The following is an 18,699-nucleotide window of genomic DNA, read 5'->3' as shown; positions in this document are numbered from 1 at the left end:
TGCATCTCCTCACAGCCTCCTTGTGTTGGTTTGGCTGGGAAAAGGTGTGAGTGTGTGTAGTGATGGAGTGCCACCCTAAATCATAGAGAAGCCCTTACCTCTGGGCTGGAGTAATGCGAGGGCTTGCTGCCGTCACTCTCGCTGGAGCTGCTTTCGCTCTCTGAGTCAGACTCTGAGCTGGTCTCGGATTCACTGGAGCTGCTGCTGCTCGACCCCTTGCTGGAGAGTCCCGGGGCTCGGGCATTGGACTGCGGCACCACCAGGCTGCCAGCCCAAAACACAGCCCATCGGGGTGTGGGGACAGGGGAGGGAAGAGAAGAAAATAGGAACATAAACATAAAACCCCCACATATAAGAACCATGCTGTTTTAGGGAGCATACTCTTTGAATGCCTGTGAGCTTGTCTCTGCTGCTAATAAATAGTGAAGCGACTTCAACATTACATTGCTATAACTGGGGGGAAAATATGGGGTTACTCTCATATCCATTTAAATCCATAGCCTTTGCCATCTTTTTCATGTGAGGGAGAGTCAAGTTTTCACTTCACCTTGTCTCTTTTCCCATTCCACAGATATTTTGGGCTATATTAAAAATACTAAGTGCTAAAAAGTAGTATAGAAAGCAGTTTTATGCAGTCTAATAAACACTCAGCCCAGAGGTGAAAGCAGGAGACCAAAAAGGTGAACAATTAAGAAAGAGTTGAATCCCACATTGCCAGTCATAAGTAGTAATAGCAATAACCATAAAAATAACAATAATGATACATCTTCACTGGAGCTTAAAACCCCCATCTTCCATTTTGCACACTTCTTTACCTACCCATAAATGATGTGGTTACCTGTATATACAATCCTGATATTGACAATTCAAGATCTAAGACTCAGCCTGCAAAAACTTGAAGAGCTCAGGCTTGTGTTTTTGCATGTCAGCAGTGCAGTGCTGTCAGCAGAGCTACTTGCCTTCTTTAAAGTTATGTTTGCATGCAAGTATTTGTATTATCAGGCCTGACAGCAGAAGAAATGTGTATTTTCCTGAAATAGTTGACCATACATATTAAAAATATCACAGTCATAAAGACTTGAGTGTGAAATATCATATTAAGTCATCCAGCTTATTCCCTAGGCAATGCAATATTGTTCCCTGTAGCAGGGTGCATTTTCTAGTGAGTTGTCCAATTTGATTTTAAATGACTTGAATGCAGCTTTTACTTTTACCCCTGGGAAACTTCTCTGCAAACTAACCCAAATTCCACTGTCAGAAATTTCTTCCTACATTCAACCAGAAGTTGCCCTTTTAGAATTTATAGTTGTTACTTATTATTTCATCGTATTACTAATAGTTACTATGATAAATTATCCTCCTCCCTTTTTGCTCTCACATTTTTGCAGATTGTTTTCCTGGCTTTCTTCAGTCATCTTTCACACAAGGCCTTACACATTTACTTCTTCTGATCTTTCTTCATAAGTCATTATCTCCAGGGATATGGGATCATTTTTATGGCTCTTTTCTGAACTCATTCCAATTTGTCTATATCTCTCTGATAACAGGGTGCCCAAAAGAGAGTGCAGCATTATAGATGGCTTCTCACTACAGCCCTGCAGTGAAGGGCTATTACCTTCCTGCTCCTTGATGCGCTGCTTCTGTAAACATATATCCGAGTTGTGAGGGAATGTATAGTCCATTAACATCCCTACCTCTCTTTCAACACTGCTTTCTTCAGAATTCCTCTACTGATAGCTACATGATTATTTGCTACAGAGAGATTAGCTCGCTTTTTTTCTTCATACCAGATCTCATTTTCCTTTTTTACCTTGCAAGCTTCTAGCTCCTTTTGATTTATTTCGCTGCCCTCAGAGGTGTCTGCAGCAACTTCTAATTTAGTATCAAATGCAAACTTAATTAAATGGTTATTCACTTCCTTTTCCAGATCATTAATGAGACTGTTAAATAAACCCCATGTGAAACACACTGGTACCCAGATAACCATCTCTTCCCAATTCCATTCACCAGTGTTTATCATTACCCTTGTTTATGCTCCATCAGTCCAATATTGTGGCTAATGCAATGTGATCTTGGAGATGCATTTTGTGAGAAATAATATCTAATAATTAATTACAGTTCTGCTATGTTTCACCTAATGAATTTTCTTTACGTGGTAATGGTGTTTTTCATGATGGAAAACTTGTACCTGACACCTTGCACAAGCCACATATGACAGGCAATTCCTGAGGCTTTGAAAAGGGGCTGGGCCATCAGAGAGGTGGTTTCAACTTCGCAATTCCCCATGGCTGCACACTTTCTGGCCCTCTCCCTGCCTCCCCTAATGTATGCCAGCCTTTCCCCTCTGGACCACTTGTCTTGCACAAGCCAGTACTCCCACCATATTGCCTTGCAGCATCCCTGCTGCCTTTTGCTGGGAAGTGGCACAGCTGCCCGCAGCTTTCTTGCTCCAGAGATTTTGTGGTGGCCTGGGGAATCCTGACACTGTTGGAGAGCTTTCTGCACCCTTCAAAGCACTATGGGGCCAGGCAGTGGAAAAAAATCTCAGCTGTGATCTCACCTTACTAATTAAAAACAAGTAAAATAAACAGGAGAGGGAGGAGCTGACATCCATTTATATTTTTGATCTTTATTTCCATCCTTGTAACTACTACTGGACAGTAGAGAGAGACATGGCAGTAAAAGCTCGTGCTCCATCAGGACGGCTTGGTGCTACCAGCGTGGTCACAGAAGTATCTGCCAACTCCTGGGTGGCAAGAGGACTGTCTTCATGCACAGGCATTAAATGTACCAGTTACAAGGAGTGCCTTTAAAAACTTGGTTTTTTGTCTAGCCATATAGGTGTGTTAAAGACAAGATTTTCAGGCAGCCATTTGTATAACTTCATTAAGGCACAAAGGTGACAGAAACAGCTAGTAAGCTTGTAAAAAATTTTCCTTATTGGAGAAGGAAAATGGATATTTTGTAAACAGTTTCAGGACAATGCAGCATTCCTGACTTGTACAGGTTGCCCAGTGAACTCTAGATTTAAGTTGCTCACTTATATTAACAGATTGTGGTTAATCCCTTGCTAATAAAATTGTGAGAGCTATATACAAGCCATTATGAGTAGGTTTTGTGGTTTTGATTTTTTTTTTCCTTAAGAAAATGTGGAAATAACATGAAAAGTTAACTGCCTTTTCAGACAGCATAGCTTAGGGAATGCCTTTGACAGTGTCTGACTCTGATGGATTTCCAGTCCTCTCCACAACAGCATTGCGACTGAAAAGTTCTTGAGCATCACAAAACATCTGCACATTTATATCCTGCCCTTAGTGACTGTGGTTTTAATTTTTAAACCATCATTTTTATTTGTCATTGACTGAAATATTCAGAAATTGCTATATAGGGGATGAGGGGGGAAAAACCCATTATAATATTTCTTTCCTGTTGTGACAGGAAATGTTTTTCTAGGCTGCTGAATAGAAATTGTTACTACAGCCCCAGATATAAAATATAACTGTTGGACTTTCACAAACATCTGGAAATCTGTCTTTGCTGTTCTAATGGTAGCTAATATACTACAAAAATTAAACATTACAATACTTTCCCATTTATGTTGATACTAGTGAAGTCTCCTGTCCCTCTTCTACTTTTTCAAATTTGAAACTTAACATATTCTTATAAGGATCCTCATTGTTTTATTAGTGATCAGGGTAATAACAGTTACATCTGTCTTCATGCATTCTTATTAAAAAACAACCTTTTTAAAAAATTGGTAACTTTTATTTTGGACTGCTCTTTCTGAAGGATGTAAGCAAGATCATGCAGTTAGACTGATCTATATTTTAATGACTGTGGCACATAACATTTGAGTGTATTTTGCTACTGGTTTATGCCCCAGAGTTAATTATCACATCACAGATTTTCTATTTTTAAGAAATTAAACAAAATTTTTCTTTAAAGCGCTTAATCAGAACTTGCACTCTCTGACTTAAGAGAGAGAGTAAATACCTTGTATATTTGCCAGAAGTTCAGCAATAAGACCATTTAAAAACCAACCTTTTAACGCTGTCTGAAGTTTCTGATCAGATATCTCCCATTACCCTGGCTACAGGGGACCTGGGCACCTAATTTCCATGCAGGTCTCCAACATCCTGTTTTCCTGCACTGTCTAGTGGGCATCTGACCCTTTTTAAAAGAACTGCTAGATTCATTGTAGCCTCAATTTTTCTCATATATGCAGGTTCAGAAATACAGTGTTTTGGGGAGATTAATAATTCTTCCCCACTCAAACTAACTTGTGATCCAAGTTGAGAGGTAGAGCCATCAATCCCTGGACAAGGCCTAGAGGTTATTTGTGTGGACCAGTTGCTAGCCCCATCAGGCTGCATGGCCATGGCCAGCCTTTGAATGGCACCAAGGTGGTTTGAACAGTTATGCAGGAAGGTTCTAGAGCTGGTTATTCAGTCAGTGGAGACAGATTCCCAAATGAGATTACTTTGGTGGCTCTCAGGAGACCTCTTCAGGTTAATCACACTGGATCTGAGTCCTGCTCTATGCTTCATATTAAGCTGCTGCTTACAGCTGCACTACTTCCCATGATAATAAATAATGGCATTCAGCACTGGCCACAAGAATTTCCCAGGCTAAGCATATGCTGCATTGCAGGAATTCAGGCTCAGAGACATGCAGCATGGATAAAAATACAAGTAAAACTGATGCAGTTTTTTTACCAAACTGCAGTGACAATATAAAGAGAAAAATCCCTCTGATGCTGAAGAATTTGTGATCCCAGTTCTTCACTGCATTACAGTATGAAGGCACTTTATACCTACACACATACCACAGGCATGAATGATTATCAAGAAGAGCAATGCAAGGGAGAATCAGGCCTCGGAGAAATGACTCAGCTAAAGGAACATATCAGTGAGCCTCTCAAATACTTCTCCAGCCACAACAAAGGCTACGCAAAAGCTCATAGAATCATAGAATCATTAAGGTTGGAAAAGACCTCCAAGATCATCAAGTCCAACCCTTGACCAAATACCACCAGGCCCACTAAACCATATTACAAAATGCTATGTCTACTCATTTTTTTAACACTTTAGGTATGGTGACTCTACCACTTCCCTTTACCACTCTTTCAGTGAAGAATTTTTCCTAATATCCAACCTGAACATCTCTTGGCCCAACTTGAGGCCATTTCCTCTTGTCCTTCCTTGGTTGCATGGAAGACAAGGCTGACACCCACCTCAACACAACCTCCTTTAAAGTAGTTGTAGAGAGCAATGAGGTCTACCCTGAGCCTTCTTTCCTTCAGTGTAAACAAGCCCAGTTTCCTCAGCTGGTCCTCATGGGACTTATGTCCCAGAACTTTCACTAGCGTTGTTGCCCTTTGCTGGACACTCTCCAGCACCTCAATGTCCTTCTCGTAGTGAGGTGCCCAAAACTAAATACAGTGCTTGAGGTGTGGCCTCACCAGTGCTGAGCAGGGGGAAAATGCATCATATTTTAGAGTCCAGTTGGTCTGTGTAATTTCACTTTGCAAGAATTGCATCCAAAGCTTTCTTACCAAAAAGGTCACTAACACTATCAGACATTATCTGCTGTATTGTTTTGTGGTTTTTTTTTTTTTTTTTTTTTTTTGTTTTTTTTTTTTTTTTTTTTTTTGTGTGTGTGTGTGTCTGGAGATAGGACACTATTTATCCAGTGTCTGCACAGCTGTGATCATCTAAACTATTTTTCTTCTAAATCTCATTCTGCTGTGCAACTGCTAAATGGCTGTGACTTCCCAGAAGAGAGAGAAACACAATAACTAATGAGAAGAGCTTATTTGAATAAACAGGTCACATTGTTAGGGATCATATTGTCAGCATTGAGAGGTAAGTGTGGAAAAGGTGATCCAAATTCATATATCACAAACATTCAAGAAAATCCTATGAAAGGATGTATGAATACTTAGAGTATTTGGAATACCCAGAAAATAGGTCTATCACTGTCTAGAAATTAAGGCAAATTGTGGGAAAACAATACTTTGAAGCAGGCACCAGTCCCCTAGCTGGTATAAACTGCCATAGCTCCGTTGACTTCAATTAGGCTACAGTGATTTAAATCCAACAGTAAATCTGACCAAGACTCTGAAACAGTATTTCAAATTCAGTGATGAAAACATATTCCATGGTTTAAAGGAGCTCTGTTGGCAGAGTCTCTATTTTGATTCCAGATTAAAGTATCTGAAACACTACTTTCTTCTTCCCTCAGAGCCAACCTACCACATATCGAAGGTCTTTTATGGAAAACTCTTTATCCCTTTATTGCAAGAAGCAAATTCCATATGGTGCTTCCTCAAAGCACAGACTGAGAACATTGTGCCAAGATCTGTATAAATTTCTCTGCTGCCTGGCACTGAAGATATTGCACATCTCATGCACACAGTAGGGAATTCCTGTCTCAATAATTGTGAATGGATCACAGAAGCCATGAAAATGCCCACTTCTTGCTGCTGTCCCTGTGCATTTTTCAAATTCTCTTCCAGCAAAGACCTCTGAAGCATGGGAATTATAAGGACTTGAAGATCAGGCCATCCCAATATTGTAACAGAACATATGGAGATATCTTCTGAGGCAACTGTAGAATGCCAAGAAATAGCACCACAAGGACAGCCTACTGAATGGAGGTGGACCTCATCCATTTGTTTAAGGACAAAATCATGCTGAGAAAGGGGAAATGATACCATAAACTCTAGAACATGCACAGACAACAAAGAGCCAGATACCACCATGGCTTAAAATACCAGTACAAAGACTGGTTGTGTACTTAACATTCAAAGATGCATAAAATCACAAAGTCATAGAAAGGCTTGGGTTAGAAGGCACCTTAAAGATCATCTAGTTCCAACTTCCCTGATCTTTAGGGTCTGTTCTAATCCAAGCTTTTCCATGCCTCTACGCTTCTGTGATAAAAAGGCTCTGCTCTAATTTTAGGTCTGTCCCATTGTATCTGAATGACCAAATCAAATGACCCTTCACTGGCTCCAGCCACCATCCCAGACATGAGTGTGACCAAACTTCCTATCATCAGTGTGTTAGGAGCTGTCCTTCATTATTCTTTAAAAAGCACTTGGATATTCTTTTTTGAAATCAGTATGAAAGTGGCACAAATTTATGGTTTTGTGCCTTTGCTAGCTATAAGCATTAAACAAATTAAATGTTTGAATTCTTTCCAGTTACCTATTGCAAAAACCTATTGTTCACTAACAGGAAAAGACAGTGAGCCCTGCCATGGCCTGCTGTTTCAGCCTGAATGCAAAAAAATGAGGCTCAACACTTTCCTTTCTCCAGGTAAACGATTTCCCAGGAGTCTGTTAATATCTTTAGGAAACAGAGAATTGTTTTCATACCTCATTCCTGTAATGAATGAGGTATGAAATGGGAGTCATGATGAGTGAGAGTCCTGAAGGTTGTCTGGCTTGTCACAATATATAATGCTTCTGTGAAAACACTGCATTACCTTAGCTGCACCACCTTTGCACAGCTTAGCTAATAAAGCACAGCTGCCAAGAATAGAATTCATAGGCCCTACCTATATTTTAACACTTTCCCAGGGAGCTTCTTAAATAGTTTGTGCTGACAAGACTACAAGTATCATCTGATAACGCAAACTGAAGGCAAACCAGATCTATCTGAAGAGAGTCAGGTGTGCACTGTGGAATTGCAGCTTGTTAGAACAGTCACTAAAGAAAAATTGATAGTGTTGGGGAAGATGAAACAGGAAAGCCTTATAAATATGATTGCCTGGCAAAAGATTTTGAGACTATGGAAACTATAAGTGAGATTGAAATGAAGGCAAGCTTTGAGATACCAAGCCTTACTGAACAACTGGAAAACAATAGTATGGCCAGCTGAAGGTGATCCCCTTTTGATTAAACAATACCCTCTGCTTGCAGACAGGTCCAAGGGTCAGAGAAGACCCTACTAGCTTGGCAGAAGGGGTCCAAAGAGTAGTTTTTACGGTTTAAAATGTAACACAGTATGGTAATGTAATGATTCTTATATGTTTCTGTCTTGTACTAGATTGGTTAGTGAAAATTAGAATATTCAGCACAGAAGATGATTTATTGTATTGTAACAGGAACTTCCACCCTCTTGCTCTTTCTGGTCTCTCTTTCGAGCCTGCTCCGAGCTGTGGCTGGCAGCTCCAAACAGGGCCCCTGCACCCACGCCCTTTGCAATAAACTGCAAGTTCCAAGACGTGGCTTCAGCGATCTCTCGTCTCAGTCTGTCCCGACCGTCCTGCCCACCGTCACTCCTACAGATAGGAAAGGCTGTTTAAAAGAACAAGCTGCGAAGCTGAGGTACAGAGATATACAAAAACCCTGAAGAAAATCCATTCTGGCAAGGGGTGTCTACTTAAGGTCTAGTTGATACTGGAGGCAGTCAAATCACAGCTCCCATTGTGAAGGAATATGGTAGAGAAGAGAAAGCCACTAGAAAAAAACCACCTTCAGTAAAAAAAACCTCCTAAAATAAAATGCTATGTAACCATTAATGGTGACACCTCTGTATAAATTGGTCTATCAAGAGGACCGTGTGCTGGGGTATCTGAGATGAAAGGATCCAGTAGACCTGGAGCAGCATTAACGTGGGGGTGAAGTGATTAGTCAGCAAGCTGACAGCTGTGCTGGGAGCTTGGTGCCAGATTCCAGCGTCTGCTTTCCACTGCTGCCAAGTGTATGCTTGTCGCTCCAGATAAATGGAGCATCAGCAGTGTTTTATTTGACCTGCTCACAAGAAAAATAAAGCAACTCTGACTTCCTTGGTGTGTTTGTCATTGACCTTGCATCAGCTGAGTATGAGTGGAGAGAACCCCTGGTCCGGGCAAGTTAACTCTTTAATAGAAGAGGACTAATAGGTTCTTTTTACCTTGGTAGATTAATTAGTCTCTTAATGTCTCAAAGTACAGTGACTTGAAGAAATGACTGTCATAGTCTATATGTCCTATATTGTCCTTGGAACATGGCCTTGGACCAATGGCCTGGAGAATGATGAACAGCTTTGAGAATAGTCCATGAACAGCAGCACCCTTCTGCCTCCACTGTGAAATCAGGAAGCAATCTCTATAGAGATTTTTTTGAGGGGGAGGGAGGGTGGGGCAGAAATAAATTGGAACTGGATAAAGCACTGCTTCTGATTTCCCCGAGACCAAGGGCAAGGTTTTTGTGTGTTTTTCTTCCTATGCACCCCACAACTTTAATTTTTTTTTTTTTTTTACTATTTTGGCCATGTTTCTCAAATAGAAAGGAACTTTCTATTTGAGATCCCTCTGTTGTCTGGTCAAGGACAGTTTGTGCCCTCTAGAGATTCCTACTTCTCTTGATGGACTTAGAAAGAATCTAAGATCCTAAGGATTGCTTAAACTGTGTGCTTGGTATGCCCAGCACCTTGTGCATTGTAACCTGTATGGGAAGCCAGGGAGGTTTGGTTCAGATTCCTCTTCATAATCTTTTCAGGGTTCAGTCACCTCTCTCCACTTGTCCTAAAGTGGGGTTGGTATCCAATAAGAAGACCTATATCCACTTCCAGCTGAGTACTCCATTGTTTCGTTAGACCACTATCAAAAGCCCTGTCAGATTCAATTATATCAGTATCAGGAACAATTATATCTGTCTCAGGAACAGATCCTCCACTAACATTTTAAAGGTGATTCCAGCAGTCAGGTTGGCTTCAACTCGCCAAGAGACATGTTAGAAAGCACTGGAACCAGTCATCAGTGAAGATAAGAAACATCTTCACTGGAAATGTTAATGGCACTTTCACTGCAATGGTAATTGCAGAAACTAGGCAAAGGAGCAATGCAATATATTCTGTAGAGTGGCTTTAAACCACTATTTTCAGTATGTCTCATCAGGATATTTTGTTACGGTTTCACTGGATATTAGACTGGGTGTTGCTCTTTCTGCTCATTTATTTCCTAAAATGTGAAGTGTAAATGTGCTTCTATCCAAGAGAACAGCCATTTTTGCTTGTGAGTGACAGCTTCATCAAGCCTCAGATGAAAACCACAGTAGTGCAGACTAGAAAATCCTCATCTGCACTGGCCTGCCATCACCTTATTTCAGAATTACTGTCAATGCTGTGGCTGGCCATCAAAACAAACAGCCTTTCGTAGTCTTCAGACACAGTCACACCTCACCTCAGCACAGAAATCGTTTGCCTCAGTCAGCAGAGCCCTGGGTAGGGTTCTGCCTTGCAAGACCTCTCACTAAGCTCTGAGAGTCCAAATACAGATGAACTTGTGCAGATAAAATTACTAACTACCATAATGGCTGTCCAAATGGGTGCAATAAATTTCAGCATGAGACAAACTCTCTCAGGTTTCACTGACTCTTAATGTTGCTGCTGCCAGCTTTAGTGTTACTCTTTGACTCAAGCCATATTCTGTTGTCTCCCAAAGGTCTTTTTGGCCCGTCAGCTCTAATCAATATGCTGCCTTGAGAAGAAGCTTGTTTTAAGTAGGTTTGCTCACCATAAAGAACCATAAAAAGAACATTTGACTTCTAGTCCTTGTCAGCATATATCACTCCCTATGCAGAACAGCATTTAGATGGTCTGTTATTTGAATCCAAGTGCTCTCTTTTATATGTTTCAAGAAATGACAAATGCCTGAAAAAATGCATAGTTGTTCTACAGAAGATATTAGGCAGGCTCAGGAATGGCAAGCAGAACAGCTAATAAAGCCCAGGGTTGTAGCAGAGAGGATGTTAAAAGCTAATTAGTTTGAGATTATTTGAAGACTTGTAAAAGGTTCTTCTGTTCTCCTTTCTGTTGTAGGCACAGCCTATTTTCCATCATCATCCAAAAATACTTTGATATGTTTTTAGAAAGAGTTGCCCAGGATACGCTGTTTACCTATTATTGACATGTTAGATGGAATAAAGAATGTTTAAAATGAACTTTTAGCTATTGAGTATTTGCTTGTGATGCAGCCTTAGGTTTTCAGGGGTCTGAGCCACTGGCAAAAAAACTTCTCCCATTCTGACCAGGCTCAGATTCTTGACCCCTTATTCTGGTTTAGTAATAGTATACTTTACAGCTTGTATAAGAGTACCCAGAAATGCTTCTGAAGAGCAGGGACAGTCTGTCTAGTGGGGGTGGCAGGATCTGACCCACTGTAACCCAGCAAACACAGTGTGCAGATAATTGATGAAGGATTTTGAAGCGAAGAGCAGTGTCTACGAATAACCTTTGCTGTGCCTTCCTCAGGTATAATGTGATCTGTGAAAAACTATGAAGAAGTATGATATGCACAAATATATAAATGTTACAAAGAGTTATATAAATTGCCCTTTACAATTCAAAGGAAAAATTGAATGTGAATTGCATCTTTTTGTTAGATGTTATCCATGGAAAGTAAACTTGAGGTTTACTCATGCACACACAGATGATGAGGGGAGGCAGAAATAAATTTCAAAGTAAATATAATTTTATTGGCTTTATTAATCTACAATGTGGTACCAATGTGTCTGGACTCAGTGGTTCCCCAGTTGCAACCTCCTGCAGGATGTTATCAATCCTTTATTTCTGTGAAATGTGCTACCAACTACTACGAAAAACACTAGATCTGTATGACATTTTAATTAAAAAAAAAAAATTGGTCTTATACCATGCTGTGTCCTGATGTAGTTAAACATATATCTTCCAATATACCTTTCAATCCGTATCTCACATGTTTTGCTGTTCATTAACCACCATGCATCTTTTTTGGTTTCCTGTGAATTTACAATATCAGTAAAGCATGTGGAGATGCCCTTGCCCATTCTTCAATGCATGTTTTGCACTCCCTGCCTTTCCCAGTGGGGCAGAAAGGAAATGCACACATGACAGTGGGGAGAGGGCACAGGGACAGGGAGGAATATTGCTAGGTGGTGCTGCTTCCCCCTCCCAATGGCACAACAAGCTGTTGCTGTCTTTTTCCTCCCTCTGCCCCCAGGCCAATAGTCCCTTTCTGGCAGCAGTCTTACTGCAGTGCCTCAAACATGCCTCTGCCTGCCTGAACTCCTGCCTGGTCTAGATGTGCTGTGTCAAGTGGAGAATGTGTCAGAGCAGGAATGTGTGTTCAGCAGTGTGACCCAGCATGGAGACTGTAAAAGGTGTAGGAGTCAACATGTGTTACTGCTGGGAGTTCAGTGCCCAGCTGTGAGGATATACATTCAGTGCTTCTTTAAAAGGGTATCACATCACCTGCCTGCAGCTGGGAAACAGCTGGGGGAAGTTGGAGAGTCTGCACAAGAGCTTTGCTAAGATGAGACACAGATTTCCAGGAGAGTATGATTTTCCATAGACAGTGTAGCATGAAAGTATCTCTTGGGGATTTTTTTTTTACCACCCCAACATGACCCTAAGTGCAGCTAGGCAAGCTTCAGCTTGGGGAGAAAGATCAAGCACTGGGTCTTTGCCATTATCTTAGGCACCAGGGGAGAAAGCTAGATGACTTTGTTGATAACTACTAGCTTGAAGACCCCAGCAGGCCTTCAGACAGTTTTATTAATCATAAAAGTCATTAAAAATGTCCAATTCCTCAGGGGCAAAGTAAAAACAAAACCTTGGAAGAATGAATCAGAGCAGGCATCTCCCATTCCTAAGAGCACTCCGTTCAACATTCTCTGCAGGAAACTGAAACAAAATATTTAGGACTGATACTCCCAAGCAATATAATCTAATGCTTTCTCAGGGAAGGGGCAAGTTTCCTTATGGATTTAGGTTGCAACAAAGAAAAATATTGAATGACGTTGTGTACAGCTGGGAGGCAATGAACTCTTAGGCAGTTGACTCAGAGGTTTGCATGTCACATCCAGAATCAGCAAGACAGTGTTCCCTTTTGCCTTTGAACTTAGCCTTTCCTCTTTTACTTTTTTGATTTCCCCTGGCCTCTCCCTGGATCCAGATCTGGGCTCTGCAGTACAGAAGAGACATGGAGACCAGCAAAGTGCCATGAAGATGATTCAGGGATTAGAACTTCCTTCACATGAGGAGACTGAGATGACTGGGAGGGATAAATATCTGACAGGAGGAAGTAAAGAAGACAGAGCTAGGCTCTTCTCAGTGGTGCCCAGTGACAGGACAAGAAGCAAAGAACAAGAATCAAAACACAGGGAGTTCCTTTTAAATATAACTTTTTTTTTCTTTTTTTCTGTGAAGATGGTCAAACTCTTGAAAGGTTACACAAAGACGCTGTGGAGTCTCCATCATGGCAGATATTTAAGACCCAATTTTGGCTCTGAGCAACTGTTTTAGGTGATGCTGCTCTGAGTGGGGGTGGGACTGGATGATCCCCAGAGGTGCTTTCCAGCCTCAGTCACTCTGTGACCCTGTTGGGACTAGCTCAAGTACCACAAACTATGATGCTAACTAATGTGATAATGTGATAACTATGTGGGCACTGAACGGTTCCTGAGCTCCATCTGGCCATGAGTGTCCCCCTGTTTTGTGTTTAAAGCTCACTCAGATGATGAGTAAGTCACTGCCCCAACTTGACTGAAATGCAGACTTGGCCACAGGCACCAAACCTACAGCTGAAACATGTGAGCTGCCTATCACATGTTCTCAGCTTCACCCCTTACTCCATCCTTTTGCAGGCTACTCCATACTTGTCAGTAAAATGGACTCAGGGCATGTTTATGAGGTTGATTTGCTGCATTCAGTGTATTTTACAGTGAGTGAAACATGTAACAGCAGCAGCCGCAGGCTGGAAAACTTCCTTCTTCAAACATTTCTGGATCTGTTTCTGAATGTGACCAGCAGTGTCTGAGGCAGCCCATCAGATTAAGCTTTATTTATTGAGCTGCACTTTACAGCACCTCTCCTCTATAAAACTGTGCTTTTAGGAGACTGCTTTACATTTTTTTTGGGAGTATCTCTCCAGTGCAGTTGTCTAGCATCATTGCCCAGAGCAGCTGCTGACAATGCCAATGCACTGACAGCTACAAAATCCCTTCTTTCTGAAATCAGGAGTAGAAAAGATCATCATGAAATAATGAACTAATGTGGCCATTCTACCTATGCTGCTCATAAATTACATTTTGAACCTGGCAATTGCAGGGTAATTAGGAGGAGAGTAGCTTTCCTGCAGGAACATATATTTCCTATTCTGCTTGCCTGACACACTCCAGTTTAATTTTTCCTTTGTTCACTCAGCTCAGAGAATGGCAATTACCAGAGGTGATAGCCCAGTGGCAATTTTTTGAATAATGAAGAGACTTAGCACAGAAATGAGGAAAAAAAAAGGACAGGTATCCCTAGTAATTAAAATAATTTTGAATTAAAGGGACTATTTCAATAATTGCTTTTGTCCTGTACTTGTTACCACATAACCTGTCGTTATGAATTACTATTACAGTGAAATAACACCACAGTGGAGAATGAGCTTAAAAAGACAGGTTTCCTTAGCATGTTACTTCAGCAGTGAGAGGTAAATAATATTTGGGTAGACATTTTGAAATGGTAGGTGATACCACAGCTCTGATCACTAACAGCCTTGCAATTTTTAAGCCCTCCTTCCCCTTTTGGCCATGACAGAGAGGCACAGGAAACAGGGCAGGAATTCCCATCTCGAGTAGCCAGAAGAAGGTTTCACATTATTAAAACAGATGATTTCCTTCATCTAAAAGCCTTGAGGAGCATAAATTACAAACAACATCAAAGCAAGTGAAAAGTTTTAGAGCAGACTGTCAAAGAGGCTGCTGTGGTTTCCTTGGTAGGTTTCCATTTTTAAGGAGTCTCAGCAATTTGCTTTCTTTCTCAAAACAATTCCATATGTCTATGGATTATTTACGGTTGTTTTGATTTTTGTTGTCAAGGGTTTTAAAGAAACAATATCACAATTATTTAACATGGGGAACTAAAGTTAGACAGACAGTGCCTGCAGTAAGAAATTACCAGGATGATCTCATGGACTAAAACTCTGCAGACTTCTCTGTACTCTCCAGGGTTAGATTAGATACAAAGAAAAGCAGTATAGACAACTGGAAAATAACTTTAAGTCTGATGCTGTATAAATACAGCAACTAATTATTTATGTTGCCACCACTGATTTTACAGGATGGCAGGATTTTACCAGTGTTGTACAGGAGTAAGTTCTGCTAGATACATTGGGCCAGACCTAAAGCAGAACTGAGAAAACTCTGTTTATTGGAATTCATCTGATGAAAAGCAAAAAGGCCAGCTGTGGTCTTTAGATTAAAAGTCATCAGGGCAAGCTGTGAACTGATTCATCTTAGCTTCCTAATTTAGGGTAAAGAAGTGATTATTATTAGAAAGGCATAGAGACACTATGTGATGATGAGGTTATTAGCTTGTCCTGAGGAGGTGGCACCTGCTGAGTGTAGGTTTTAAGTGCTTTCCCTGCAGGAAAAGGTCAGCATTACTCGCTGGAACACGCACCATGCAGGAGGCCGGTGTGTCACACCTCAGCCTGTTGTTCCTGCCTGCAAGGCCATGGGTATATTCAGCAGTGATCTACAGCCAGACACCAGGCTGTATTGACCACATCCAGGAAACCAGGCTCCATCTGTGCTGTGAAGTAAGCAGGAAAAAGGATGGATCTGTGAGAAGCATTGCCACCTTTTGGGACTATCGAGCAGGAGAGTTCAATTTTAAAGTCTGTCATTATCCTGGCCAAAGCTTCTGCCATGTTGTGCTGGCAGCCAGCAACCATGTGAAATAAAGATCCTTAGGAAGAAAGGATGAGGCTGAACACTTTCTTTTAAGGGAAGAATCCCACTTTATTTCACATAGATGCATAGTCATTTGGCCAAAAAAAGTGAAAAGGCATATATTAATTGCTTGCCAGCCTAGCAGCAAATGCCAGATTCTTAGATCCATCATTTTCTGCTGGTGAGTTATTCCAGAAGTTATTCATAGTCCTTACCTAGTAATTATGCAAGAAGTATTTTCATAAATGTTACATCAATAATTTAAAAGCTGCAAGAGCATGTGATTTTCAGAGTGACCTCTGGCTTGAGTTTGATAGCCAGGAGAGGATAAGAGCAGAAGAATAATCATACATGATAACTATGATAACATGAGAAGGAAATGCTAAACTCTGCATCACTGATGAATTTACTCTGATGGGTGCACTTCTCTGGACTGAACCATAACAGCACCAGTCCTCCATGCACCACTGGCAAGGGCTGAAGAATACCACACTTGATTGCCTTACTCAGTGCTTGTGTTGACTTGAACATTTGTGAGGAGGTTGGTTGAGACGTGAACTGTTTTCTCTTCAGCTTTTTCTGATGCAAAACTAACTGAATGTAGTTCCAAATCATGTCAAGCTTATAATGTAAAGCTGTTTAACTTCTTCATTGAATGTTTGAAAACTCAGAGCTCAGATTCATTGGTACAGATCTTGATTGTGACCTTGATTTGATGTCTGTGCTGTCCACCGTTAATCAGTGTGTTGTGGTTCTGCTAACATGGTGATGTGTTTTACATTTGTTTGCTTATTTTTAGTATACAGGGCTGGCTTATTCATTTCAATTGTAACATGAGTCATGTCAACTGAAGATGTATGTAATTTAAATAACATAATTCCCATGCATGTGGACCTACAACCAAATAAATAACTCTAACCCCGACAAGACCATAACAACATTAAAGCAAAGATATTAAAATATGTCTAAGTAAGAAATTAAACACAGAAAATCTCAGGGTTACACTATTGCCTTTAACAAGCTTTTCATCAGCTGCGAGACAAATCTAGTGCAGTTACTTCCTAACCAAGCAAACCCTTGTCATGTCTTAGCTTTGGACACATGTTGGTAATTTTAGAATCATCATGGCTATGTGAATTGAGTGTCACTTCTGAAAAAAAAAGAAGCACAAATTTTGGGGGTAATTATTCTTTTCAGTACAAGTGCAGAAAGTGTATTTCAACACCCCAAATATTCTCAGAAGCTAAGCCTTGACTCAATCAAACTGCAGCCTATGACAACCTGTAAACAGTATCAGAAAATCTGTTCTTTCAGGTATGGTAGGGCCTTAATAAAAAGTAGGGAAGAATCTCTTAACAGAGGTTCATCTTTTCTCTTTCCAGATTTTACCTTCCTTCCATGATATCTGTTTTTATACTGGCCAGACCACCTGCGTTGCACCTCTTTTTCATCCTTGCAGCTGTTGATTAATGAGAGGAGTGACTGGCAGGTCCATATAGTTACAGAATTTGCAGTTAGCAGTTCTTCCAACTAACCTCCCAGTTCAGCAGATGAACACTGGTGCATGATATCCCTGTGCAGCTTGACTCCAAAGCAGACAAAGAGTGCATTGTGACACTGGAGTATGTCTTCTCCATTTGGGACAGTGGGAATCAATTTGCAATACATTCCCTTGTTTAATCAAGACAGTGTTTTCATAGTTTGTTGTAATATATTTAAAAGGCTGGTGTGATAAATGGCTGACATACAAACAATTCAAACCAGCTCCACTGGTTTTTTTACTACTGCTCCACAGTGATACCAGATTTTGGTCACAAAACCAATAATAATTTGGGTAGGGCAACTCTGTCATAATTCCCAGTCTAGCCAATCTGTGAGACCTTACAAAGGCAGAGGACAGCAACATACAGTAGACAATGACAGAAATACATTACATTTCCTAGAAAATAATGTGGTATTGGCTCAGATTAGTTAACGACATCAAATGCTCCAGCATTCATCTGCTTCAATGGTGCCCTTTGTCTGCACACATAAAGAATATGCATGGGGATAAATCAAGGCTCCAGGAGGGGGCAGATGTACTTGCAACACAAGGGAAAAACTCCTGGATAATCAGGTGTCAACCTGCTGCTTTCCATCAACATTAAATATTTTACAATAATTTAGGAAATATATATATACATTTATATAATACTCATAAAACATCAGCAATCTGAAGTTAAAATTTGGCTGCACTTGACAAGCACATAATATGCTAATACAGAAAATGGTGTAAAAAGAGAAGTTGAAACAGGGGTACATCTGAACCAGTACATCTCTATCAATTAGAGAGTGATAATCTCAGAGGATTGTTTAGGTTTTGCTGTCTTCTCAGACTGTTCTCTGGGTTTGCACAAATGACGTTGCAGTTGTTGCTTTCCTCTTCAGCTTTAACAGAGAGAGGTGCTGTGCTGTGGGTCCCTCTAGCAGAAGAAGTAGGAAAGCTGAGGGTAATCTGACAGCTGGAGATGCCCAAAATTAGGTTCTTCTCAGAGCTCCACTTTTCAACACCATCATTTCAAAAATGTAGGCTATAGCTTTCATGTAGGAATACCAGAACTCTTGTTTTTCTATACACTGGCACTCTTCCCACAAGTCCCGTGGGAGATATTTGCACTAGGGGTGTTTGCACCAAAAAGTTTCAAACTGGAAAAATGAGTGTGCTTCTTATTAGGTTCAACAGACTGGGAATCAGCCAGGCTTTTATAAAATTGCTCATTTTCTGAGTCTTAGCTCTTTCACAACATTTTTTTTTTAATTGAGCGCAGGACAAGTTCTATCTTATTAAGTGAAAACAAAAGATTGAGAAGTTGGAAATTGCCAGGAAGCCTGGGAAAGACCGATATTCAGCTGAGATTTCATTCCATGTTTTCCTGTTGACCTCACAGGCTCTCAACACAAGAGCTCTGAGTACATTAAAGAAAGGCCACAGTCTCATTTGGTCCTGTGAACATTGGCAATATGTTATG

At 40.6% G+C, this 18,699-nt stretch overlaps 1 protein-coding gene across 1 annotated transcript in view; it reads right to left on the bottom strand.

The window, feature by feature from the left end:
• AFF3 (ALF transcription elongation factor 3) overlaps positions 1-18,699 on the bottom strand; it is a 273,112-nt gene that overhangs the window by 41,944 nt on the left and 212,469 nt on the right. The window contains exon 10 of the mRNA XM_053969767.1: positions 99-264. Coding sequence (XP_053825742.1) covers positions 99-264 — 166 coding nt within the window. The remainder of the gene's footprint in view (positions 1-98; positions 265-18,699) is intronic.

The sequence above is a fragment of the Vidua macroura genome, chromosome 2 (assembly GCF_024509145.1).
Source record: "Vidua macroura isolate BioBank_ID:100142 chromosome 2, ASM2450914v1, whole genome shotgun sequence".
NCBI lineage: Eukaryota > Metazoa > Chordata > Aves > Passeriformes > Viduidae > Vidua > Vidua macroura.
The sequence above is the reverse complement of the archived record's forward strand: the minus strand, read 5'-3'. Positions and strand labels throughout refer to the sequence as shown.